At 40.7% G+C, this 25916-nt stretch overlaps 1 protein-coding gene across 1 annotated transcript; it reads left to right on the top strand.

Moving 5' to 3' along the window:
- Positions 1 to 5854: 5854 nt before the first annotated feature.
- On the top strand, positions 5855 to 24340 carry LOC108443321 (NACHT, LRR and PYD domains-containing protein 3-like). Its single transcript, XM_017723899.2, has 11 exons — positions 5855 to 5939; positions 8000 to 8205; positions 10789 to 10896; positions 11192 to 11299; positions 11381 to 11497; positions 12494 to 14512; positions 14670 to 14843; positions 15496 to 15669; positions 16178 to 16351; positions 20214 to 20260; positions 21637 to 24340. Exons 2-11 carry the CDS (start codon positions 8024 to 8026, stop codon positions 22182 to 22184), a joined length of 3651 nt encoding a protein of 1216 aa, XP_017579388.2. The 5' UTR covers positions 5855 to 5939; positions 8000 to 8023; the 3' UTR covers positions 22185 to 24340.
- Positions 24341 to 25916: the final 1576 nt, after the last annotated feature.

Raw genomic sequence — 25916 nt, 5'->3', positions numbered from 1 at the left:
TTGAGAAGGATTTGCCCCTCGGTGGCTGAGCTGGAGCTACACTTTTAAGAAAGGTTAAAATGGTTCTTTAAATGTTCTTTAGTAAAGGCAACAGAACCAGAAAAACACAAAGAACCATTTGCGCACTTACGGTAAAATGGTTCTTCAGATGGATGGATTATTGTGTATGGTTCTATATAGAACCTTTTTGAAAAGGTACATTCAGACAGCACTTCAAGGCTTCTCTTATATAGAACCACGAACGCTTAAAAAAACTTTGATTAAAGGGTTCTTTGCATCCTGAAAGGGTTCTCCAGATGGATGGAGAATGTGCTGTAGATGGTTCTATATAGAACCTTTTGAAAAATGATTCTATATAGCATCCAAAAGGTTGTAACAATAGAAGAACCCTTTGGGTGCTATATAGAACCATTATCAAAAAAGTTCACTCAAAGAACCCTTTGCATGATTAAAGCATTCTTCAGATTGATGGAGAGTGTTTAGTAGATGGTTCCATATAGAACCTTTTTGATAATGGTTCTATATAGTACACAAAAGCGTTCTATTGTAACGATGTCAAGCTTAGAACAATAGAAGAACCCTTTTGAGTGCTGTATAGAACGCTTCAGGTTGATGGAGAATGTGTAGTAGATGGTTCTATATAGAACTTTTTAAAGTGTTCTACTATTGTGATGTCATGCTTGTAACAGTAGAAGAACCCTTCTCTAAAAGGTTCTCTATAGAGCCACACACAGTGCATTCTCTGTCAATCTGAAGAAAACCTTTATGATGCAAAGAACCCTTTAATCATGCAAAAGGCCCTTTGAGTGTTCACGGTTCTATGTAGAGCCATTTTCTTTACTAAGGCGATGGAGATGCAGCTGCTACTTGGCTATATATGGTGCCTTAGCACCTGGATGTTTCCGGAGCTTTGTCCACCTGTCCAAAAATCAATCCTGCTTGGAAGAAAAATGTCCAATCTGGCAACCCTGGAGCCATTCACAAGTAACCGTGTCAATCGCATCATTATTTTGGTTTGGATCGTAATAAACTGAATATAAAAAAAACAGATTTTTATTGTTGCATGAACTTTCACTGATTTTGAGAAGAATCCATCCCTTGACAGCTGAGCTGGAACTACACTTTTAAAAAAGACGTCTCTTCAGAGGTTCCCTAGTAACAAAAATGGTTCTATATAGAACCACAAACACTCAATGAACCATTTGCACACTTATGGTGAAATGGTTTTTCACACTGATGGAGAACATGTTGTGTGTGGTTCTGTATACAATCTGTTCTTGCAACATTCTCAAAACAGATGGTGCTTCAAAGGTTCTTTAGCAGAAAATGGTTCTATGTAGAACCATGAATGTTTAATGAGGAAAATGTTGTAGCAAAAAAACTTTTTTGGTTTGGACAGCAAGCTAACGGAAATGTTGTCGTCTTGCCAAAAACCCATTCTTTTTGCAGGAAAACACCCAACCTGGCAACACCGGAGCCATTCAGAAGTAACCATGTCTTTCACATCATTATTTTGTTTTGGATCATCATATTGTGGGATGGATTATAAGATGTTCTAGTAGAGAGAGAATCAGAAGGTGTGGACGAATGACGAAGCAATTAGCCTCATCCACTGGTTCACCACAGGTCTGTGTACTTTCAGCTCCGCTGTGTATTTTACACGCAGCCGACTGACGCAACTGATTGCAAAGCAGGCATATTGTGAAATTTGCAAAGGACACTGTTATTGTAAGCCTCCTGGTTAAGCGTGAAACAGGTCAGAGTCCTGTGGTGGAACTTCAAATGGTTTTTCAAAATCTGAGACATGAATTCAGGGGGTTTGGTGTGAAACGGGTCAGACGTCTTTACAGTGGTGGTGATGGGAACCAGGCGTCGCCATGACTACAACACAGATATAGACACTTTATTTACCATCCAGAACCACCGGTGAACCTACACGAGTCTTCTGAGCTTATATGGAATGTCCGTGATGGAAAATAGTGGAAAATCTGGAATAATGAGTTTTCTTTGGGGACTATTTTGCCGCACAGCGCCCTGCATGTCTCCCTCCACCATGAATGGAGTTGAAGTTCTCTAAACTCTCATAAAACAGTGTCTCAGTCATCAGGCAGTGAATTCAGAACCAGCTCATGTAGGAACTTTCTGTAGGAGCTTTTAGAGGGACGTCTGGTTCCCATCACCACCACTGTGAGGAGCTTTTAGAGGGACGTCTGGTTCCCATCACTACCACTGTGAGCAGCTCTGACCCGGTCAGTTTCTCTAGAACCCAAACCACTCTGAACTGCTCGGTTTACATCTTAATTATGGACAGATTTTGGAAATAAATGGTGGAATTCCTCTTTAAGGGTATCGAGATGGAGAGTGAAGCTCACATTGTGCAAAAAGGGCCAACAATAATAAGGCTGATTTTTATATTGATGATTTATTGGTTATTATTGACCAAGCCAGTATTATAATAGAAGTAAATCAGACGACACTGTCTGAACTTTATGACAGTGAGCCACATGTAAGGCTTACAGTGTTCTTTCAGATTGTCATCATTCCCTGCATCATCCGATAACAGACCTCCCGTAATGAAGACAAACAAATACAAACATTATTTTATTCCTTCGGATATTAGACCGCCTAAAGGGTTAGTGTAATATGTTTCTTTTTCAGTTTGCTGCACAGTTTAGTCACCATCAGTCTTATATGTGTGTTTTAATGATTTAATATCTGCTTCTGCTGCCAATAAATTGCCCTGTGGACTTGAACTTGAACTTGGTTACTTCTGAAAAGCACCAGTGTTGCCAGATTGGCCAGTTTCCCACAGATTTTTGGCGGATGGACAATGTTCGGATTGTTTTTTTTTCATGAATTTGGCTGGATTAATGAAATTAATAAAAAAGTCTATGAGTAAAAGTAATGAACTGCATTAATAACATAGCTGAAATTGGACTAGGCCCAAAATTCAGATTATAAAACCTCCAAAAAAACCACACTCAATATGAGACGAATGAAATATTAAAGGTTTTTCGATATTAAAGTTCACTCGGCATTTCTGACTTCACAGCTCTGCAAAAGTGGGAAAAATTTGTAATGAATATGTTTAATGTCTTCTATAAAGGTACGTTTAAGGAGTAGTTTTCCTTGTTGCCTGCATTAATATTGTGTTTACTTGCCTTTCTGATTGTATGAGACCATAAGTCATAATGTACACAACACATTTTAAAAATGTTAATACTTAAAATATGCATAAGTTTTTACACTGACAGTAAAAACAAACAAAGAACAGCAGTGCCATCTAGTGACAAGTTAAAGGAGAAGCCTGCTGATCTTTTTATTAACTGGTTGAGATGTAAACAGTGCGGTTCAGAGCGGTTTGGTGTGAAATGTTTTGTTCTGGATAAACTTACAGAGTCAGAACCTTTGACAACTTCCATGAAGCTGGCCCCCCATGTGGTCAGAAGTGGAATAAAATGTTTGAAATGAAATACTGTTCGTTTGTGCTGGTTTGTGTCGTAGAGATCATCATTTGTGCCGTTTTTAAGAAATTAAATATTACATTTTATTGCCTGTGATGTCTCTCAGCCCCCCATCAACATCCAAATCGCAACAAAAAGGTCTCGTTCCTTTGAGCTGGTTTGTGCTGTTTAAGAAAACATTTGTGCTCTTTTAATTCTTAAGATGTTTTATAAACAGGTTTTGTCACTGCAGATGACATCCTTACCACAGGATTAACACTACTTGATGGTGAAGATCTGAGAAAGGCCTTTTTGCCTCCTGTATAGTCATGGCCAAAGGTTTTGAGAATGATACAAATATTAATTTTTACAAAGTCTACTGCTTCAGTTTTTATAATGGCAATTTGCATTTACTCCAGAATGTTATAAAGAGTGATCAGCTTAACAGCAATTAATTGCAAAGTCAATATTTGCCTAGAAAATGAACTTTATCCCCCAAAACACATTTCAACTTCACTGCAGCCCTGCATTAAAAGGACCAGCTAACATCGTTTCAGTGATTGCTCCATTAACACAGGTGTGGGTGTTGATGAGGACAGGGCTGGAGATCAATCTGTCATGATTAAGTAAGAATGACACCACTGGACACTTTAAAAGGAGGCTGGTGCTTGGCATCATCGTTTCTCTTCTGTTAACCATGGTTATCTCTAAAGAAACACGTGCAGTCATCATTGCACTGCACAAAAATGGCCTAACAGGGAAGAGTATCGCAGCTAGAAAGACTGCACCTCAGTCAACAGTCTATCGCATCATCAAGAACTTCAAGGAGAGGAGGTTCCATTGTTGCCAAAAAGGCTCCAGGGCGCCCAAGAAAGACCAGCAAGCGCCAGGACCGTCTCTTAAAAGTGTTTCAGCTACGGGATCGGGCTACCAGCAGTGCAGGGCTTGCTCAGGAATGGCAGCAGGCAGGTGTGAGTGCATCTGCACGCACTGTGAGGCGGAGACTCTTGGAGCAAGGCCTGGTCTCAAGGAGGGCAGCAAAGAAGCCACTTCTCTCCAGAAAAAACATCAGGGACAGACTGATATTCTGCAAAAGGTACAGGGAGTGGACTGCTGAGGACTGGGGTGAAGTCATTTTCTCTGATGAATCCCCTTTCCGATTGTTTGGGACATCTGGAAAACAGCTTGTTTGGAGAAGACGAGGTGAGCGCTACCACCAGTCTTGTCTCATGCCAACTGTAAAGCATCCTGAAACCATTCATGTGTGGGGTTGCTTCTCAGCCAAGGGAATCTGCTCTCTCGCAGTCTTGCCTACAAACACAGCCATGAATAAAGAATGGTACCAGAATGTCGTCCAAGAGCAACTTCTCCCAACCGTCCAAGAGCAGTTTGGTGATCAACAATGCCTTTTCCAGCATGATGGAGCACCTTGCCATAAAGCAAAGGTGATAACTAAATGGCTCAGGGAACAAAACATAGAGATTTTGGGTCCATGGCCTGGAAACTCCCCAGATCTTAGTCCCATTGAGAACTTGTGGTCAATCATCAAGAGACGGGTGGACAAACAAAAACCTACAAATTCTGACACAATGCAAGCATTGATTGTGCAAGAATGGACTGCTATCAGTCAGGATTTGGTCCAGAAGTTGATTGAGGTCATGCCAGGGAGAATTGCAGAGGTCCTGAATAAGAAGGGTCAACACTGCAAATATTGACTTGCTGCATTAACTCATTCTAACTGTCAATAAAAGCTTTTGTTACTCATCATATGATTGCAATTATATTTCTGTATGTGATAAAAACATCTGACAAACACACATAAAAACCAGAGGGCAGCAGATCATGTGAAAATATAATATTTGTGCCATTCTCAAAACTTTTGGCCATGAGTGTAGTGTGCTGTAGTTTAGTGTGTTGTGTTGTAGTGTAGTGTACTGTAGTGTGTTGTAGTGTGTTGTATTGCACTGTTCTGAGTTCAGCTCTGCTCCTTTTCTCTCTGTATCAGTGACTGTGTTTCTATCAGTATCTGAGCTCAGGACCGTCTTTCTCTCTGACCTACTGGTAACTAGCAGAGACACTTTCTCTAGACAGACGAAGCTCTTCCTGTAAGTCGCTCTGGATAAGAGCGTCTGCTAAATGCTGTAAATGTAAATGTATGGCATGGAGTGTAGGGTGTAGGGCGTATGGCATAGGGCGTAGCGTGTATGCCGTAGCGTGTAGGGCGTAGCATGTATGCCGTAGGGTGTAGGGCGTAGCGTGTATGCCGTAGGGTGTATGCCGTAGCGTGTAGGGCGTAGCGTGTATGCCGTAGGCTGTAGGGCGTAGCGTGTATGCCGTAGGGTGTAGGCAGGATCACTAAAACCTGAGCGCAACGAGCGCCGCGAAGTGTGAGTCACTTCATGAGATCCAGTGAAACGAAACCGGTAGACTGAGCAGAGAAAGCGGGGCAAAAGTTCATTTTCCCTCCAGCAGAGAAGAGCTTTGTTGTTGATCCCGGTAGGTTTGTAAGTCTTTGTCGTCCTCTGTGTCGCCGCAGGCCTGTTTTTGTCCAGACCCGCTCCGCGTCTGAGTCGTTTTGAAACGGGCAGACTGAGAGCCGCTGGAGAAGCGGTTTTGGCGGGAAACAGAAACAGCGGGAATAAAAGCTGGCGCGCGCAGCTTCAGAGGTTTACCACAGACAGGCTAGCCTTGCTCCCTTTAATCATATTTAACCCGATTTTCACTGAAGAGATTAATATAAGCGCGTTGTTTATAGACATAAATATAGCAGATTTAACTTTAAATGGGCTTCTTCATCCATACGCTGCCCACTGTGGCTGCTGGAGATATTCTAGGGTTGTTTGTGTTGTACTAGTTAGCAGTTAGCTACTGCTAACGCCGGCTGAGGTAAAACGTTTTAACTAACGTTAGTTAATCGCTTAAGTGTCCGTTTTTAATGTATTTTAAGCTCTTTTTTAGGTTGGCGTTGTGAAATATTCAACTGTACGTAGGCGAAATAACATAAACCGGTCGAAATTAGCTGAGCTAAGCTATTTTGCTGGGCCTTTGGGCTCTGTCCTGTTAGTGACCAAGAATAACAAGGCTCATATTTGGAGCAATGTGCTGAGTTTTGAGGTTGAAACTGAGGTTTTTAGGCATTTTTAAGTTATGCAGTTCTGTTTCACTGAACCTGTAGCTGAGGCTGTTACTGCCTTCAGGTCCTCCTCAGAAGTTTCTGCTTGGCTTAGCTACGAATCCAGAGGTCGTAACTATGATTTGACTTGTGTTCAAGTGGTTGTGGTTGGAAGTAAGATAACTGGAAATAATGCTTTTGGTTTACTCCTGTTTTTCTAACATTAAAGGTAGTGTGTTTTGCATTATTGCAGCAAACCGAAGAGCAGTTGATGTTTATGAGCAGAGTGATGTCTTTTAATATAATTTATGTTTTAATATGTTATGTATCACACAACGTGCTTATATCTGTATTCCCATGTGTGGATGGTTTTAGCCTGCAGTGTTAAGGGTGTGGCTGAAGAACTGAAATACAGCCAGTTTATAAGCGACTATCATTCATTTTTTGTTGATACTAAGTCAAAAAGTCAGGGCTCACTGAAAAATCTGAGTGTCCCACTCGTCAATAGGACACTGAGGTGGCCTTCATGTGCATTTATCTCGTAAAAATACAGTATTTTTGACAAGACTCAGAGTCTCTGACTCAAGGAGTCAGAATTTAATACTTTCCGAATTGCACATTTGAATCAAGTAAGTTCAAAACATTTTTTTCAGTGCACATCTGACCCTCAGCGTTTTCATAATTTCTGAATAATTCAGTCTTTCAGAGGGTTTGGTGTGAAATGGTTCAGACGTCTTTACAGTGGTGGTGATGGGAACCAGACGTCATCACGACTACAACACCGATATAGACACTTTATTTACCATCCAGAACCACCAGAGAACCTACACGAGTCTTCTGAGTCTATATGGAATGCTGATAATGGAAAATAGTGGAAAATCTGGAATAATCAGTTTTCTTTGGGGACTATTTGGCCTCACAGTGCCCTGCATGTACCTCTCTGCTATGAATGGATTAAAAACGGATTAAAGTACATTTTAAGCCAAGACTTTATCACTAAACTGCCATAAATGAATGTCTCAGGCATCAGGCAACGTATTCATAACCATTTCTGTAACTTTCTGGGATTGAACTCGGAGGGTTTAACAGCTGTCTTGTTCCTATCACCACCACTTGCTATAAAGAAATGCACCTATTGAACTAAAAAAACTAAGGAAGTGGGTTAACTTGAAATTAAAATGTTAATGAATGGAAAACACAAAGTAGTAATTTCTCAACTTAATATTAAGTTCCATGAAGTTAACCTGGTTACATACCTTTGAGTTAAAGTGCTGCATTTTTTTACATTTCTGTGAACAGTTCAGACTCTAACTTTCTCTATTTTGTGTACATCTCAACCATTTAATTATGCAGAGTTTTTGAAAAATCGGTGGAGTTCCAGTTTAAGTCTTCTCATTTCCATGTGAGCTGTTACCAGCACTGTGTTTTTGTTTGTTTGTTTCAGCCCATGTTTTTGTGACCACTGACCATGAGTATCAGCGGAGAGAGTTTAGAGGAGGGAACCTGCCTCTCTGTGGAGAATGACGAGGGTGGTGCCGTTTGCTCAGAGACCAAGAGAGCAGCACCTCCACTTCCTAGCTGTGTGTCCATGAAGAGTGACCACTCCATGTTTGAGCCTCCTGCTTTCAGTGATAGTAGACAGCTCCCTAGGTAAGATGTTAGATGTACTGTCACACTACAAGTTAACACATTAAATGGTTAACACCACTTTTCCCCCTCTGAGCTGTTAAAACATATTTCTAGCTTGACTCTTTGAAGTTGAAGTTCAAGCCCTAAGCTCAGCTGCTTGTGTGTGGTCACTCATTCAAATACAGCATTTAACTGGCAAGAGCTTCTGCTGATGGCTCACTTCATAGTTTATCACCGAAGGATGTTGAGTGTTGAAGTCCCAAGGGAACATAGAGTGAAATATTACAAATGTTTGTATGATGCTAAATGTGAATGTTATATCAAATCAAATCAAATCAAATTTATTTGTAACGCTTTTTACAACGGGTGTTGTCACAAAGCAGCTTTACAGAATTTCGGAAAAGACAGAGTTTCAAGAGAACTGTAAGAATGTACAGAAACCCCCCCCCCTCGGTGGGCAAGCCAGGGGCAACAGTGGCAAGCTAAAACTCCCTCAGAACTGAGGAAGAAACCTTGGGAGGAACCAGGGTCACCAGGGGGCACCCGTCCTCCTCTGGTCAAACTACCTACAAGTGATTATATTACTAATATTAATAGCAGTAATATTGGTATTAGGAATAACTAGGAGTCTATGAGAACATCAGTGTAGGGTGGGCAGCTAGTCCAAGGCAGGTAGTGGCAGCTGGGGCATGGGCAGCTGGTCTGAAGTGGGTAGCAGGAGGGCTCAGCAGTCGGTCGTCCTTCAGTGTCCAGCCGGACATGTGGGTGATTGTATACTCGGAAAGAAAGCAGGTAAATGGAATTTGTTTTATTCTGTCTGTTTGTACATAAACAGGGAATGTAAACATTTCCAGAGTGTGGCTAACGACTCCGGCAGAGCTGAATATGACAGTCATAGTTGTTTCTATTAAACATCCACCAAATTTAAGAAATATGACAACAGTTAACTGAAAGCAGTTAACTATGTGGGTGTGGCTAAGAAACAGCTTGATTGACAGCTCTTTGTCCAACGCTCCTAGTCTGCTCCACCCCTCATGTTGGATTACAATCATTGTCCAGCTTTTATGTGATGGTAAGTGGACGAGAAATGTCATGGATGAACAGACATGCAGATGGACGGATGTTGGTGTATGGATAAAAGAATGAATGGGCCACAGAGGTGGTCTCACTTGCTAGCTTTTGGTTAAACTGTTTTTTGTTTGGCAAGAGGGCAAGAAACGTTAGCCCTGTGATTGGTCAGGGGAATGCTTACAGAAGCGTTACCCAAGAATAGGACCGCCCAGTTTACAGAGAGGAGAGAGATGTGATAAAATACATGGGCCATTTATCTGTCATTGGAACAGTATTCAAAAGGTACACTTAGTACATATTCACAGTTAATCTAATTAGAAAGAAAACAGATTTAGGTTCTCTGGCTCTTTAAATAAGCAAAACAGAGCTGATGCAGCAACATTGAATATAGCAGATTCAATATGTTTTTTGCTGTTTGAACAGACACACATCTGTGCCACATATGAAGAAAAAAAAATCTGATTTGGGCAGACTGAGGCTTTCATGGGACGATCGGCGTAGGCAGTGTGACAATATTATATTTTTTATTATGATATGTCACACCACAGTTTGCTTTTCTGAGCATATTTTCCGTATCATCAGAAGTCAATGAACACTGACCGGCTCCCGGTTTTGTCAGAAGGCGAACAGGATTGGTGTGGATATCAAGATGCATCCACACATCATGCATCATAAAAAGGTCTTCAAGTATCATGGTGTTATATTCTTGCCATGTCACACTGCCCCCCCACCACCCCACTGGATGGTGATGATACCTTTGAACTGTTTTCAATCTGCTTTCATGTTCACCCTGCGCTCATGTGGTTTTCATATTGAAAGTAGCAAATACATTTTGATGAAGCTCATTTTGTCCATGTCACACTTCTGGATTCTTTCTATGTTTCAGTGACTCTCAGAGCTCGACTTCCCATAGTTCTCGGGCCAATTCCTCACCTGAATTCTGATTTCATTCATGTGTTTTTGATTGTCTTTGTTGGTATAAATGCTTATTTGTTTTTCATACTTGTTGTGAGGTATTGCTACTGTTGGCATATGTGTACCGAGCATCTTCTTGTTTTTGACTTTTATGTGTTTTGACCTATTTTGTTATTTATCATTTTTTTTCTCTTTTGCTTTTTGTCCTGCTGATTTGTCTGCCTGATTCTCAGTATTTTGGATATTGACCTTAGTCTGCACCCCCCTGTATCTGCTTATCCTACTTATGGTTTTGACTTGGCCTGACTTTGGTTATTTGATTTCGAACTGTCCTTCCAACATTAAAACCCTTTCTCTATTTTATATCCATTAGCACCACAGCCATGTTACAGTCCACTCGTGTAGTTGTAACACAATGCAGTACTTTTTACACAGAAGAGATCTTTCTTCAGGGCCAGATGTGAGCAAATAAATGTAATTCATTGTGATTAACTAAACAAACTGTGATTAATCAAAGTTATTGTAGGTGTCTGACCTCCCTAGTTGGATGGTTTAAGGGATTTGTTATGTAATGTGTACAGCAAGCTAAGGAGAGGTGTCACTTTCCTCTTATGACAGGTTTGAGAACCAACGAATAACATCTCTGGTTCCTAGCTGTATGTCTATGAAGAGTGACCACTCCATGTTTGAGCCTCCTGCTTTCAGTGATGGTAGACAGCTCCCTAGGTAAGATGTTAGATGTACTGTATATTCTGATTATAATGCTATATGTTGCAGTTACAATTTGCCTTGAAATACATTAAAACGTGGAACCACTGATGACGAAATTAGACACAATAAAAAAGCTCATTTGCATTTTGCCGTTTTCTGTGATATCAGTATTTTCCAATTTCAGAACAATGATTAACAAACAATATATTCTGCAGCTTTGCTTGGTACAAATTTAAATGGCTCAGGAAAGATATTAAGTGCCACACACTGCAAACTCTAGAGACAAATACCCTTTTTTGTGTTTTGACAGACTGGAGAACCAACAAACAGCAGCTGCGGTACCAAGCTGTGTGTCTGTGAAGAGTAACCACTCAATGTTTGAGCCTCCGGCTTTTGGTGATAAAGCAAAGCGACTGAGGTGAGAGATTGGCTGGTTCAAAAACTTGTATGTTGTTCGCACAGAGATAAAAAGATGTTTACCATTTTTCTTTTATGTCAGGTTAGAGACAAAACAGAAGAAAACAGCATCTTCAGAACTCAGCTGTATGTCTGTGAAGAGCAGCCACTCTATGTTTGAGCCTCCTGCTTTCAGTAGTGGACCAAAACATTTCACGTAAGGCATAAAAGACCACAGACAAACTGTATGCTGTGTATATAACTTGTCAATCCTGTCACTGTGACTGCATTGCCAGATGTTTCATGGTCAGTATTCTCTCACTATGATACCCAGCATGCATTACACAGAAACATCATAAAACCATATAAAATCCCTGTGGTGTCTACCAGTTATGACTGCTAGCCCAGCCACTGATCAATCTATCAATAAATACAAACAAGCTAGCATTAGTGTAACTTACATCGGTTGTTGACAAGAATGGTAAAGAAAATTGTAAAGAAGCCTCCACCCAGAAATCCACCTAGAAGTCTTTACACTGGAAAAATCCATTCTGTGACATGCATGTGAGCACATTTAGGTAATGTTATATTTTTAATTTTGGCCTGGAATGTCCTTGCAAGATATAAGGCTTATGAGGTCAGTCGGAGTACGTAATGCCGTTTATGTCTTTAATAATAATTGACTATTCTGATTAACTTGATACAAGTGTAATCAAATCAAATTTATTTGTATAGCGCTTTTTACAACGGATGTTGTCGCAAAGCAGCTTCACAGAATTCCAGAAAAGACAGAGTTTTAACAAGAAGTGTAAAAAAAACCCAGGTGAGGAAGCCAGGGCTGACAGTGGCAAGGAAAATTTCCTCACAACTGAGGAAGAAACCTTGGGAGGAACTCATCAGCGGGGGGGGACCCATCCTCCTCTGGTCAAACTACCTACAAATGATTGTACTGCTAATATTAATAGCAGTAGTATTAATAGTAGTAACAGCTAGGAGTCTATGAAAACATCAGTGTAGGGTGGGCAGTTGGTCCAAGGTTAGGGTTTGCTGGGGCGTGGGCAGCTGGTCTGAAGAGGGTAGCAGGAGGGCTCGACAGTCAGACGTCCTTCAGTGTACATGCATTACATGCAGCCTTTTTTTTTCTTCAAAGTATAATTTTTGCATCATCTCACATCACCAAGGCATATTTGGTTTGTTTGTTTCTTTGTTTTACATGTGGACTCTGTGGTCAGATTCTTAAAGATCCAGCCTCTAGCAGCTGTGGGCACTCTTTCTGCACCCAGTGTATCAGCAGATATTGGGACCAGTCAGGTTCATCAGGAAACTCTAATTATCCTCAGTGTACAAAGAGTTCTGGAGCACAACCTTCTTTACAGCCATCCAAAAATGTAGATTCCATGGAGCATAAACAACCAGATGAAGATATTCTGCAGAAGGTCTTGAGGAATCATAAAGCCAGTATGAAGAGCAAATACGAGTGCTTATTTGAGGGAATCCCCACGCACCACAACAGGACCCTCTTGAACAACATTTATACACAGCTCTACATCATAGAGGGAGAGAGTGAAGGGGTGAATGAAGAACATGAAGTCTTGCAGGTTCAGAACATGTTCCAGGGTTGCAACAAAGGCATCCCAGTCAACTACAGTGACATCTTCAGTCCTTTACCAGAACAAAATCTTGAGGAAGAGCATGAAAGAAATGGACTAGAAGAGAGAAAATTCAAAACAGTGCTCACTAAAGGCATTGCTGGCATTGGAAAAACTGTCTCGGTGCAAAAGTTCGTTCTTGACTGGGCTGAAGGAAAAGCCAATCAAGATGTAGATTTCATGTTTATGATTCCGTTCCGAGAGCTGAACTTGATCAAGGATGACCAGTACAGTCTTCATGGACTTCTTTGTGTTTTCCATCCCGAGCTTAAAGGACTTGATCCAAAGGGGTATGATGTGTGCAAAATCATGTTCATTTTAGATGGCCTGGATGAAAGCAGAATTTCACTCAACATCACTGCATCATCACAGAGTAAGACCATTTCTGATGTGACCAAGAACTCATCAGTTGATGTGTTGATGACAAACATAATCAAAGGAGAGCTGCTTCCATCTGCTCTCATTTGGATCACCTCCCGCCCAGCGGCAGCCAGTCAGATTCCCTCCCGGTATGTCAGCCGTGTGACGGAAATTCAGGGGTTCAATGACCCTCAGAAAGAAGAGTACTTCAAAAAGAGGATCAGTGATCCAGATCAGGCAAGCAGAGTCTTCTCACAGATTAAAAAAGCAAAGACTCTGTACATAATGTGCCACATACCAATCTTCTGTTGGATTTCATCCATAGTGATCCAGCAGATCCTGGAACAAGATACTTGTGGAGAAATTCCAACAACTCTGACTGAAATGTACATACATTTCATGCTAATACAGACAAAAACAAAGAACTTGAAGTATCATGTAAAAGATGATGAGAGAGATCTGAAGAAACGGGAAAAAGAGATGATCCTAAAAATTGCTGAACTGGCCTTCAAACAGCTGATCAAGGGCAATATCCTGTTCTATGTAGAAGATCTGAGAGAATGTGGCATTGATGTCACTGAAGCGTCTGTGTACTCTGGAGTTTGCACTGAAATCTTCAAGGAGGAGTCTGTGCTGTATCAGAAGAAGGTCTTCTGCTTTGTGCATTTGAGCTTTCAGGAGTTTTTTGCTGCTGTTTTTGGATTTCATGCCTGTGTGGAAAGGGAAGCTGAGGTAGTGAAGATGTTCCAGAGTCGTTCAAAATCGAATGGAGGATTTGTGGATCAGTTTATGATGTCTGCAATAGATAAAGCTTTGACAAGTAGAACTGGACACCTGGATCTCTTCCTCCGCTTCCTATATGGAATCTCGCGGGAGTCCAATTGGAAACTCCTCTATCACATAGTGCCTCCCAAATGCAGAATCTCAGAGGACTTTGAGGATACCATTCAACGTGTCCGACAGAAGCATCCAAAGAATGTCAGCCCTGAGAGATGGATCAATTTCTTGCACTGCTTTATCGAAATGAAGGACAACTCTTTTCAAAGAGAAGTCCAGACTTTGTTGAACGCTAAGAGGAAGCTCACCGGATGGGATTGCACAAGAATAGCTTACTCACTACAGATGTCCGAGGAAGTACTGGACGAGTTTGACCCAAAGAAATACAAAACATCAGATGAAGGTCGTAGGAGACTGATCCCAGTTGTGAGGAACTGCAGAAAGGCTTTGTGAGTTAACTATATAACAAGAAACAAAATAAATCCTGCAAATATAAAATCTTTTCATAAAATATTTAAAAATGACTGGTATTATGAAATTTAGCGGATACTTATTTTAAAATGTTGCCTTAGAGCACAAATAATTTGTTATTTATTGTGCTTACAGACTGGCAAATTTTAAACTCACAAAGCAGCACTGTGAAATAGTTGTCTCAGCTCTGCAGTCAGCAAACTCGGTCTTGACAGAGCTGGATCTGAGTTACAATGACATCCAGGATTCAGGAGTGAAGCAGCTCTGTGAGTGTCTGAAGAATCCACACTGTAAACTGGAGACACTAAGGTTAGTGTTTAGACTTCCACTGGGATGCATTTCACAATTGTTTTTCTAGAAATTGTTTTCTTGGTTAACATTATTAACATTTATTAAGATATTTTATTTATTTATTTCTGTAGGGTTACACATTCAGTTAAAATGATAAAATGAAGACGTTTAGTCAGTTTAGACAGTTTAGACAGTTAGTTTCATGTGAAGTGTAGTACAAGAAAGTTTACAAGAAATTTCATCAAATACCAGTTCATCAAATAAATAACGTCTATCTAAAGCCAAAAAATCATTAAAGCCAACATCAATATCAATATAATGCCAACATCAATATGATTTCATTGTCACCGTGCATAGATATTTTTAATTTTTATTTTATTATTTTTATATTATGAATAATTAACACTATCTCAACGCAGGACATCTGAGATGTCATCTCAATTTTTTTAAGTACAGCATCCATTTGAAGAGGGCCATACAGGGACATACAGTATTTTGCTTAATAAATAATAATTCTTTCTTACATGTTTGTGATGAGTAGGAAAAAGATACTGAACATGGTAGCATTTTGGTAGCAATATCAAAAGTATTGGATTGAAAATGTTCAATGTTTGCTGACATTATAACTGTAAACATTTGTTAAAAGAACAATGTTTTCATTTTTTTTTAGGTTGGTGATGTGCAATCTCACTAAGAAAACCTGTGAATATGTAGCATCAGCTCTGCAGTCTCCAAATTCAGGCCTAAAAGAGCTAGACCTGAGTCAGAATGATCTGGAGGACTCCGGAGTCAGACTGCTTTCTGGTGGACTAAAAAGTTCTGACTGTCAGCTGGAGATATTAAGGTTAGTTTTTAGATCATGAATTATGTGCTTATTTTATGTAATAGGAAAATATGATATCAACAACACTTTGACAAGGTGCGACATGATTTATAGATGACACAATAACACTTTTTCGGTTGGCTTGAGGCAAATTATGTACCCATTGCAAAAAACAATCTGTATGTTGCTTGTATATTGTCTGTAAATTAATTCTACATTGCTTGTATGTATTGCTGCCCTTGACACTAGACATCAACGGCTGGAACCCAATTCTTTGTGTGTCAACATGCTTGGTCAATAAATCTGATTCTGATTGTGATATAAACTCAAACAGTATGTTAAATGTGCCAGTTGCTATTTTTAGAATTATCACTTTAACATGAGCTAGCTTGGTACCTAATGCTAACTAGCAAGCAAGATTACCAAGATGCTTTTGTATTGTTTTTGTGTGTATTTAGATGTTTTAGGCTTGCACTCTAATAGAGGCATAAAGTGAAAAAGACAGTTAAATAGTTCTTGTATTTTGCAGGTTGTCTGGTTGTTTGGTCTCAGAGGAAGGTTGTGCTTCTCTGGCTTCAGCTCTGAGTTCAAACCCATCTCACCTCAGAGAGCTGGATCTGAGTTACAACCACCCAAGGGAGTCAGGAATGAAGCTGCTCGGGGCTAAAGTGGACGACCCAAGCTATAAACTGGACACAGTGAAGTATGTAATGAATGTAGCATTATTTGTGTATCACTGTTTTAGGAATAACCTGTCCAGGGTGTATCCTGCCTTCCACCCGATGACCGCTGGGATAGGCTCCAGCACTCCCTGCGACCCTGAGGGAGCAGCGTCTTAGAAACGGGCACAACTGTTTAAGTGTTGGCCATATCATATCTGTTGATGCTACAGCCATCTGTGGCTGGGAGTCCAGGAGAACACAATTGGCCTTGCTCTCTCTGGGTGGATTGGATGCACCCCCCTTTCCCTTGGGTGTGTTCAGCTGTCCAATGACATTGCGTGAGCAACTTCCACTTCTGGCTGCGGTCATGCACTCGCTGCCCCAGTGACGCCATGTACACGTGCACTTTCTGCCACAATGGCAGAAGCAGTCCAAAGGCACATTAACACTTCACTGCTTCTGTTTAGCAATATTCCTTTTAATTTACCTCCCTGTTGAAAAAAGGCATATGACCCATTAAGTGTCTGCTGTTTCCTGGTGGTGTCCGGTAGTTACTAATGGTATTCTGTGTTTTCCAGGTTTTTTTGACATCTTAGTGCAAAAGATTCTAATCATTCAATCAGGTGTTGTGGGTCTGATTGTTATATACACTGTATTGCCAAAAGTATTCACTCACCCATCCGAATCATTAAATTCAGGTCTTCCAATCACTTCTATGGCCACAGGTGTATAAAACCAAGCCCCTAGGCCTGCAGACTGCTTCTACAGACATTAGTGAAAGAATGGGTCGCTCTCAGGAGCTCCGTGAATTCCAGCGTGGTACCGTGATCGGACGCCACCTGTGCAACAAATTTAGTCGTTAAATTTCCTCATTACTAAATATTCCACAGTCCACTGTCAGTGGGATTATAACAAAGTGGAAGCGATTGGGAACGACAGCAACTCAGCCACGAAGTGGTCAGTCACGTAAAATGACAGAGCGGGGTCAGCGGATGCTGAGGGGCATAGTGCGCAGAGGTCACCGACTTTCTGCAGACCTTTCTGCACTACAGACCTCCAAACTTCATGTGGCCTTCAGATCAGCTCAAGAACAGCGTAGAGAGCTTCATGGAATGGGTTTCCATGGCTGAGCAGCTGCATCCAAGCCTTACATCACCAAGCGCAACGCAAAGCGTGGAATGCAGTGGTGTAAAGCGCCGCCACTGGACTCTAGAGCAGTGGAGACGTGTTCTCTGGAGTGACCAATCACGCTTCTCCGTCTGGCAACCCGATGGACGAGTCTGGGTTTGGCGGTTGCCAGTAGAATAGTACTTGTCTGACTGCATTGTGCCGAGTGTAAAGTTTGGTGGAGGGGGGATCATGGTGTGGGGGTGTTTTTCAGGAGTTGGGCTCGGCTCCTTAGTTCCAGTGAAAGGAACTCTTAAAGCTTCAGCACCAAGAGATTTTGGACAATTTCACGCTCCCAACTTTGTGGGAACAGTTTGGGGACGGCCCCTTCCTGCTCCAACGTGACTGCACACCAGTGCACAAAGCAGGTCCATAAAGACGTGGATGAGCCAGTTTGGTGTGGAAGAACTTGACTGGCCTGCACAGAGCCCTGACCTCAACCCCATAGAACACCTTTGGGATTAATTAGAGCGGAGACTGTGAGCCAGGCCTTCTCGTCCAACATCAGAGTCTGACCTCACAAACGTGCTTCTGGAAGAACGGTCAAAAATTCCCATAAACACTCCTAAACTTTGTGGAAAAAGTTCCCAGAAGAGTTGAAGGTGTTATTGTTGCAGTGGGTGGGCTGATATCATATTAAACCCTATGGATTAAGAATGGGATGTCTCTGAAGTCCATACGTTTGAAGGCAGATGAGTGAATACTTTTGGCAATATAGTATATATGATAACTACTATACGTTCAATGTAATCCTTTGCTCAACAGTAAATAGCTTGGTTTTTTTTGCTCATAAAACAGACAAAACACTGTTGTGGCAGAGCTTGCACTGGCATCATTAAGCTGGCAGTGCATGTGTATGTGATTTTAGTAACTTATATTATTAGTATATAATATTTTTAGTAATTAATGGCCAGTTTGGGTCCATTCCACCCTACTGTGGTTTTAATACTACATTGTTGGATGCTGTGCCGGAATGTTTGGCAAAGCTAGGTTGAATGAAAACATGCCCAAGTTTTACAGTGTGTCATGTTTGCGTTAATATTTTAGTATATTAAACTTTTTTTTTAAACTTCTGATTAAATAATAGTTGGTCATATCAGTAAGGGGTTGATGAGGGTTGTACTGTAAACTTTAATTTTAGGGATGTCAAGAGCTGGTGTGTATTTAAGCATAAAAATTGTCATAGAATTTGTCATGGAGGTTTCCTTGAAAAAATTCTAAAAAAGGTTTTTCGTCAAGTGCAAACACATTCTGGGTGATGAGCCCAGCTGTCAGTCATGAAGCTTCATGGTTGCTCCTGTGACGCTGGTGAAGCTGAACCCTCCAAGAGCGACTGGTGTTCGTTCATACTCATGATCGTTTACCTCTGGCTGAGCTGTGTGAAGCAGTGTAAAGCTCTGTTCTTTTGCGCAGTCAATCGGTCAGTTTAGGAGCTGATCTGTTGAGACAGATGTCGCGTACAGATCACTTTTAAAAGAAACTGTGAACAGCCAAACTCAAAAATCTGATTTAAAGGCACAGTACATGAACAGAGAGTCTGGAAAGGATTAACAGAATTAAAATAAAATAACCATCACGGGCAAGATTATATTGTTTTATCTTATTTATTTTATTTTTTAATTTATTGCTTTTTTTTTTTTATATATATCCCTGTATATAGAATACAACGCACTGCTTAATCTAACAGTATATAACTGTAAGGGGGAGCGAGGAGGCGGACGCACACGCTGAGATAAGCGAGATTTATTAGGGGCAAATCCAGGGTCATGGTCAAAACAGTCCAGGGTCAATGAGCCGATACGTACAGATTGTGGGGTAGACATGACAAAGACCAGAACCAACACAAACAAAGACCAGCTACACCGATACAAGGATACAAAGACTGGCAAACGCAAGGGGCAAACACAGGGCTTAAATACATGGAACAATGAGGGACAGGTGAAAACAATCAGGGGCGGAGTTACACAACCAAAACACGAGCACATGGACAGGACTGGGAGGGGCCAACCGTGACAATAACATACTGTGTATATATAGCGCATTTATAGTATTGTGTGTGTGTGTGTGTGTGTGTGTGTGTGTGTGTGTGTGTATGTATGCATGCATGCATGCATGTATATATCATTCATAGATGTATTCATAGATATATTTATAATTGTGTGGGTATATCGTTAATATTGTTCATATAGTGCTATATTTCATAGCCATGTCATATTTATGCCTGTTATTACTCATTTGCACTGTCCGTTTTGCACTATTGCTACTATTTGCGCTTCTGGTAGGTGCTAACTGCATTTTGTTGCCTTGTACTCATACTGAGTGATGACTAATAGTGTTTAGGGTTAGGTTAGGTAAGGTAGTGTTTTCCACTACCTTAACATTCAACGCCTTTATAATTTCAGGCTTATTACGTACTAAGGCTAATTATTCAGCGATTACAGGGACTTCAGTAACTCCCATGCACAGTAATAAGTTAGATTAAATAAAATATAAAAACCCAGGAATAAAGACTCAATACCCATAGTGAAGGTAAGTAAAGGAGTAAGCAGCAGTTTGAAACTCTTAATAACAACTGGAAAGATTATGTTTAATGTCATTTTTAGGGAAAAGATTATTTTTTTAAAATTCAGTTTGTTTAATGTAATTGTGTGTATGATATGAACTGTCTGTTCTGTATCTTTGTTCTAGTTGAAAGATGAAGTCTTTAAATCCCATATCTGTGTTTCCATTCATTAGCTTTAACTATGGAGGGGTGTACACAATGAAAGCAGGAGTACGAAAATGTAAGTTTTTACATGCACATGAATACCCATGCACCCTGTTTGCAATGAAAATTCTATTTGGGACGCTGTGCAAAATGTAAATGAAAACTAAATGGAATGATGTGCAAATCATTTAAACCCTGTATTTAATTGAAAATAGTACTAAGACAACATATCAGATGTTGAAACAAAAAATTCGTTTTTTGAAAAATATTTGCCCGTTATGAATTTGCTGCCAAGAACACATTCCAAAAAGGTTGGGATGGGGGCAACAAAAGACTGGTGAAGTTGTGTAATGCTTAAAAATGCACCTGGTGGTTAATTGTCATGTGTGTAACATGACTGGGTATAAAAGAGCCTCTCAGAGAGGTGGAGTCTTTCAGAAGTAAAGATGAGGAGGGGTTCACCACTCTGTCAACAATTCAAGAAAAACATTTTTCAATGTAAAATCTCAAAGAACTTTTGCTTTTCATCGTCTACGGTTCATATCATTAAAAGAGGATCTGGAGAAGTCTTTGTCTGTAAGGGACAAGACCAAAAACCAGTATTAGCTGGCCGGGATCTTTGGGCCCTCAGACAGCACTGCATCTCTAAAACACAAAGATGAAAACAAATATAAACAGGATCCAGAAACGCTGCCACCTTCTCAGGGCCTGAGCTCATTTAAAATGGACTGAGGGGAAGTGGAAAAGTGTCCGGTGGTCCGACGGATCAACATTTTAAATTCTTTTAGGAAATCATGGACACTGTGTCCTCTAGGCTGAAGACCACTCAGCTTGTTATCAGTGCTCAGTTCTAAAGCCAGTTTTCAGGATGGTTTAGGGGGGCTTTAGTGCTCATGGCGTGGGTGACATGCTCATCTGTGAAGGCCCCATTAAAGCTGAATGATATAAACATGTTTTATCAACATCTGCTGCCGTCCAGACGACGTCTTTTTCAGAGGAGGTCTTGATTATTTCAGCGACGTCAAACCACATTCTGCATATATTACAGCAGCATTGCTCCATATTAAGAGTCCGGTTGCTAAATTGACCTGCCTGCAGTCCAGACCGGTCACCACTGAAAACATTTGGCACATTATGAAATGAAAAATATGCCTGATGAGCAGCTGAAAGAATGAGAACATTTTCTCTCCTACTCAGTTCAAAAACTCTTACAGAGTGCTGTTTTTAAAAAAAAAAAAAAAAAAAGGTGATGAAACACAGCAGTAATGGGCATATATTTTTCAAAAAACAATAAAATTGATCAGTTTCAACAGTGGATATGTTATCATTGTAGTATTTTGCTTTAAAAATACGGTTTACATAATTTGCATATTATTGCATTCTGTATTTACGTTTTACGCCGCGTCGCAACTGTTTTGGAAATGGGGTTGTAATTTCTCTCCTTGTGTGCAGATGCCTGCGAGCTCTCTGTGGATCTAAATACAGTAAACACTGAACTGGTCCTGAGCGAGAACAACAGAAAGGTGACGTATGTGTGGGAAGAGGAGAAGCAGCAGTCCTATCCAGATCATCCAGAGAGATTTCAGTGCCCTCAGCTGCTGTGCAGAGAGAGTCTGTCTGGACGCTGTTACTGGGAGGCTGAGTGGAGTGGCCGTAGAGCTGGTATAGCAGTAGCTTACAAAGGAACCACCAGGAAATTTGAGTGTGGTTCTGTAGAATTTGGAAGTAATGAACATTCCTGGGGCCTGTTTGGCTATAATTACAAAAAGAAATACTCTGTCAACCACAAACACAAGAAAACCTTCATACCTGCCCCTCGCTCTTGCAGCAACAGAGTAGGTGTGTATCTGGACTGGCCGGCTGGCATGTTGTCCTTCTATAGTGTTCTCTCTGACGGAAGCACACTGAGCCATCTACACACTGTCCAGTGTAGGTTCACTGAGCCCCTTTACGCAGGCATTTTTGTTTATGACGCTTCATTATCTTTGTGTCATTTATAAAGACCCGTGCTCGGTATAATGCAATGGGTAACACCACTGTCCTTCACGCGAGACACGAGTTTCATACCCCGTACTGGCAAGAACACCGTGCTTTAAACAACTGGAGTCCCTCGTGAGAATCCTGACACTACATTTGTTTACCTCTATCTGGACCACAAAAGACAAGTAGGGTTTTTTCAAGGGCTTATTCTAAAGACAAGCGTATCCACATTCAGAATCACTCCTTAATGAAAAAAGTCCATAACGACATTTACAAAAATGTGCTGAATTGCATAAATGTATTTAATTGGTACAGTTGACCCTCAAATATTGAGACACAGACACTTTCAGTCCTTTAAGCTCTTCTGGCTCAGGAGAGGGAGAAAGGGAGAGAAAGAGATTTTAACCTGTTCAGTTTAAACAAACATTACCTGAAGGGTTTAATTTCTTATTCCGGAAAAAAAATCACAGGATAAGAAAATGCCACTTAATCGTTGTTACTATCTAATTATTCGTTCATTCAGCTACTGTTGTGTGCAAATTCCTAAAGATGTTTTATGCTTGCGTCATACAGCACGAAACAAAAGTCTCGCTCGGTGTGTGTGGCATATAATCAGGCATTCAAATCTTTTAAAAGCTTTTAAAAGTTGACAGCTGCAGTCCTAATAGTTCAGAGATGTTGAGTGGTCGATACTCACTGTGAAACGTGACTTTCATTCCTGCTGTCAGCAATTAGTATAAAATTCTGTTTCCATCACAGTATCTGTCTTACTGATGAGCCAACTTGTTCACCTCATCCAAGCATAAAAACATTTTTACTTTGCAATATTTTTTTTAAACTGAGAAAGGTATACAGCTTTTTCATGCATATTTTAAAAATTTGCATAAAAGAGGTGGATGGAAATCAGACAACTTTCTCAGCTTTTTCCGGACATGCTCACTCATATCAGTCAGTTTTATAATTCCTCTCTCTCCCTCTCAAATTGGGGAGCAAACAGCAGGTAATAGGAAAGATCACTTGTTCTTCATCGTAGCCTTGAAGCATGAGTTTTCTTGGTTGAAACGGGTCTCCTCTGCCATATACACTATGGCCACAAGTATGTGGACATTCCTCCCACCTGTTGAGTTCAAGTGTTACAGCTACACCCTCTGCTAACAGGTGGATCAAAATAAGCACGTAGCCTTGCAGTCTCCATAGACAAACGCTGGCAGCAGAATGGGTCGTACTGAAGAGCTCAGTGACTTGAAATGTAGACCGTCATAAGATGCCACCATTTTCACAAGTCATTTTATGAAATTTCAAGTCCTATTTTTATGAAACGGAGCCTTCTAGGAGTAACAACAGCTCCGCCACAAAGCGATAGACCACACAAACTCACAGAACAGGGGTGCAGATGTTCTCTGGAGTGATGAATCATGCTGGATGAATCTGGGTTTGGTGGACACCAGAAAAGGGGCTTTTGTCGCTGCAATGGAGTAACTCAATACTGATGCCCATGGCATCACTTGTCCGTATACTATTGGCTGCATAGTGTATGTCAGCATTAGGCCTTGGATTGGCTCGTTTCAGAACTTTATATGGCTCTTCACCAGGTTCTGGAGGTTTCAAAATCCTGATTGATGAGCTGAGCTCCTACTACTGAAGTGTGAAGCCTTCAGATCTGATGAAGATATAAACTTGTTCACTGTTTTGTTCTTGTTTTGTTCACTTCTCTTAACACACATTCATTTGTTTAATACTTTGCTGGCCTGTTTGTTAATTTTACTTTTCGTATCTAGTAAATACTTTTTTTTTTCCCTTCCTAAAGTCTTAAAGTGCTGCTGTAAACTTGTGCGAAACCTGCTGCGTCTATATATTTCTCTGTTGGAGATGGATCAGTTCTCAAGATGCCCTTATTAATGGCCAGGGCTGTGTATTGTTGAAAAGAAGGAACATTTCCAGTGCCTATTCCTTCGTTCATCATCTGTCTAAATTTCTGTAGTGTTCTAAACATTATTCTGATTATTTTGATACTCCGCTCTGTCTGTGGCAGTTAACAGTTGTCTTAATGACGCATATAATTCGGAAATTGAACACCGTAAAAGCGATGATGTTTGCACACTAATGTTGAGACAATGCTGTAATAGGTGTAACGAAAAAGGAATTAACAATAAATTAATAAAGAATTTAAGAAGTATTAAGTTGTCAGTGTGGTAATGTATAACATAATAACACATAATATAAGTTATTTCAGAAGAGCAGTGCGCTTTTTATTTGTTTTGTAACGTTTAAGGAGACGACCTTACGTTGCATAACCACCCTGTCCTGCCCATTTCCTAAGAGCCCGTTTTAAATACTCAACCCTTTCTCTCTCTATGCAGTCATATGCAGAAGTCACACTCCAGTTTTCAGGTTGAAAGTTCTATGGAGAACACACTTAAATATGTTTTATAAAATAAGTTTCTTGAAATGTTTTCTTAAGGCGGTGCGTGGGTAGCGCTGTCGCCTCACAGCGAGGAGGGCCTGGGTTCGATTCCCCGGCCGGGTGACCGGGGTCCTCTCTGTGTGGAGTCTGCATGTTCTCCCCGTGTCTGCGTGGGTTTCCTCCGGGTTCTCCGGTTTCCTCCCACAGTCCAAAGACATGCAGTCAGGCCAATTGGACGTGCTAAATTGCCCCAAGGTGTGAGTCTGTGTCTGTCTGTCTGTCTGCCCTGCGATGGACTGGCGACCTGTCCAGGGTGTATCCTGCCTTCCGCCTGATGACTGCTGGGATAGGCTCCAGCATCCCCCGCGACCCTGATGGAGAAGCGGCTTAAAGGATGGATGGAAATGTTTTCTTACATATTTTTCTATTTATTTGCAATTTTGAGTTTATCATATTAGAAAAGAAAACAAAAGATGAAATATGTTAGTTTTGCAGTAGTGTGTTCTCTGTAGTGGACGTATTAACGTCCTCTTAGAAAATCTACAAAACATGTCTTTTGACACAGATGTATTGAAGTGTATATGTTAAGTAGTTAAATTCATGCTTGCAATAAATTCCCTGCATTTTTTTAAAAAACGGCTTCCATTTGGAGAGGACCACCTGGCTATTTAAATTTGAGACCCCTGATTTGAACCAGATGTGCGGTTATCAAGAAAGTTCCACACAAGTTTTGTCATCACTATTTGTAACCTGTTGTTTAAAAACGTTCAGGAGCTCTGACACCAGCACTAATGACATCAGCTTCACCATCCCAGAAAACAAAGCAGTACTGAAACAGAAACCTTTTATTGTTTATCATTCAATCAATCAATAAACCTTTATTTTGACTCGGAAGTACATTGAGGGCAACCCTCATTTTCAATGTAGCCGAGCATTTACAAAAACACGGTTGAAATGACAAAGAAAATAATAACTACGTTTAATCATTTTAAATTAAAATAAAACAAGGTTTAATTGATAAGAGATCAATCAGGGATCTGATTACTGTCTGACTCCTGTAGACCCAGAGTTTCCCATGATCTGGTTACTGAAGTGCCAATTAAATGCATTGATCAGAGTATTGACAATCTGATTTTCTGCTGTTATCGGGTTATTAAGTGCATTGAAACGCGCTCAGTGTTTACTCATGTAATGCCGGGGAGCGATGAGGCGGACGCACTGAGATAAGCGACTTTTATTATGGGCAAATCCAGGGTCATGGTCAAAACAGTCCGGGTTCTTATAGCCAACACAGATCGAATGGGGGATGGACATGAAATACAACCACGAAGCAAAACACGTCCAACAG

Source organism: Pygocentrus nattereri, chromosome 13, assembly GCF_015220715.1.
Source record: "Pygocentrus nattereri isolate fPygNat1 chromosome 13, fPygNat1.pri, whole genome shotgun sequence".
Taxonomy (NCBI): Eukaryota; Metazoa; Chordata; class Actinopteri; order Characiformes; family Serrasalmidae; genus Pygocentrus; species Pygocentrus nattereri.
This window is presented reverse-complemented; position numbering and strand designations above follow the sequence as displayed.

Excerpts from the sequence above, each read along its gene's own strand:
- LOC108443321 (XM_017723899.2), top strand. The coding sequence starts at position 8,024 with ATGAGTATCAGCGGAGAGAGTTTAGAGGAGGGAACCTGCCTCTCTGTG. Across the intron at positions 11,300-11,380 it reads GATAAAGCAAAGCGACTGAG|GTTAGAGACAAAACAGAAGA; the intron begins GTGAGAGATTGG and ends CTTTTATGTCAG. Across the intron at positions 15,670-16,177 it reads TGTCAGCTGGAGATATTAAG|GTTGTCTGGTTGTTTGGTCT; the intron begins GTTAGTTTTTAG and ends TGTATTTTGCAG.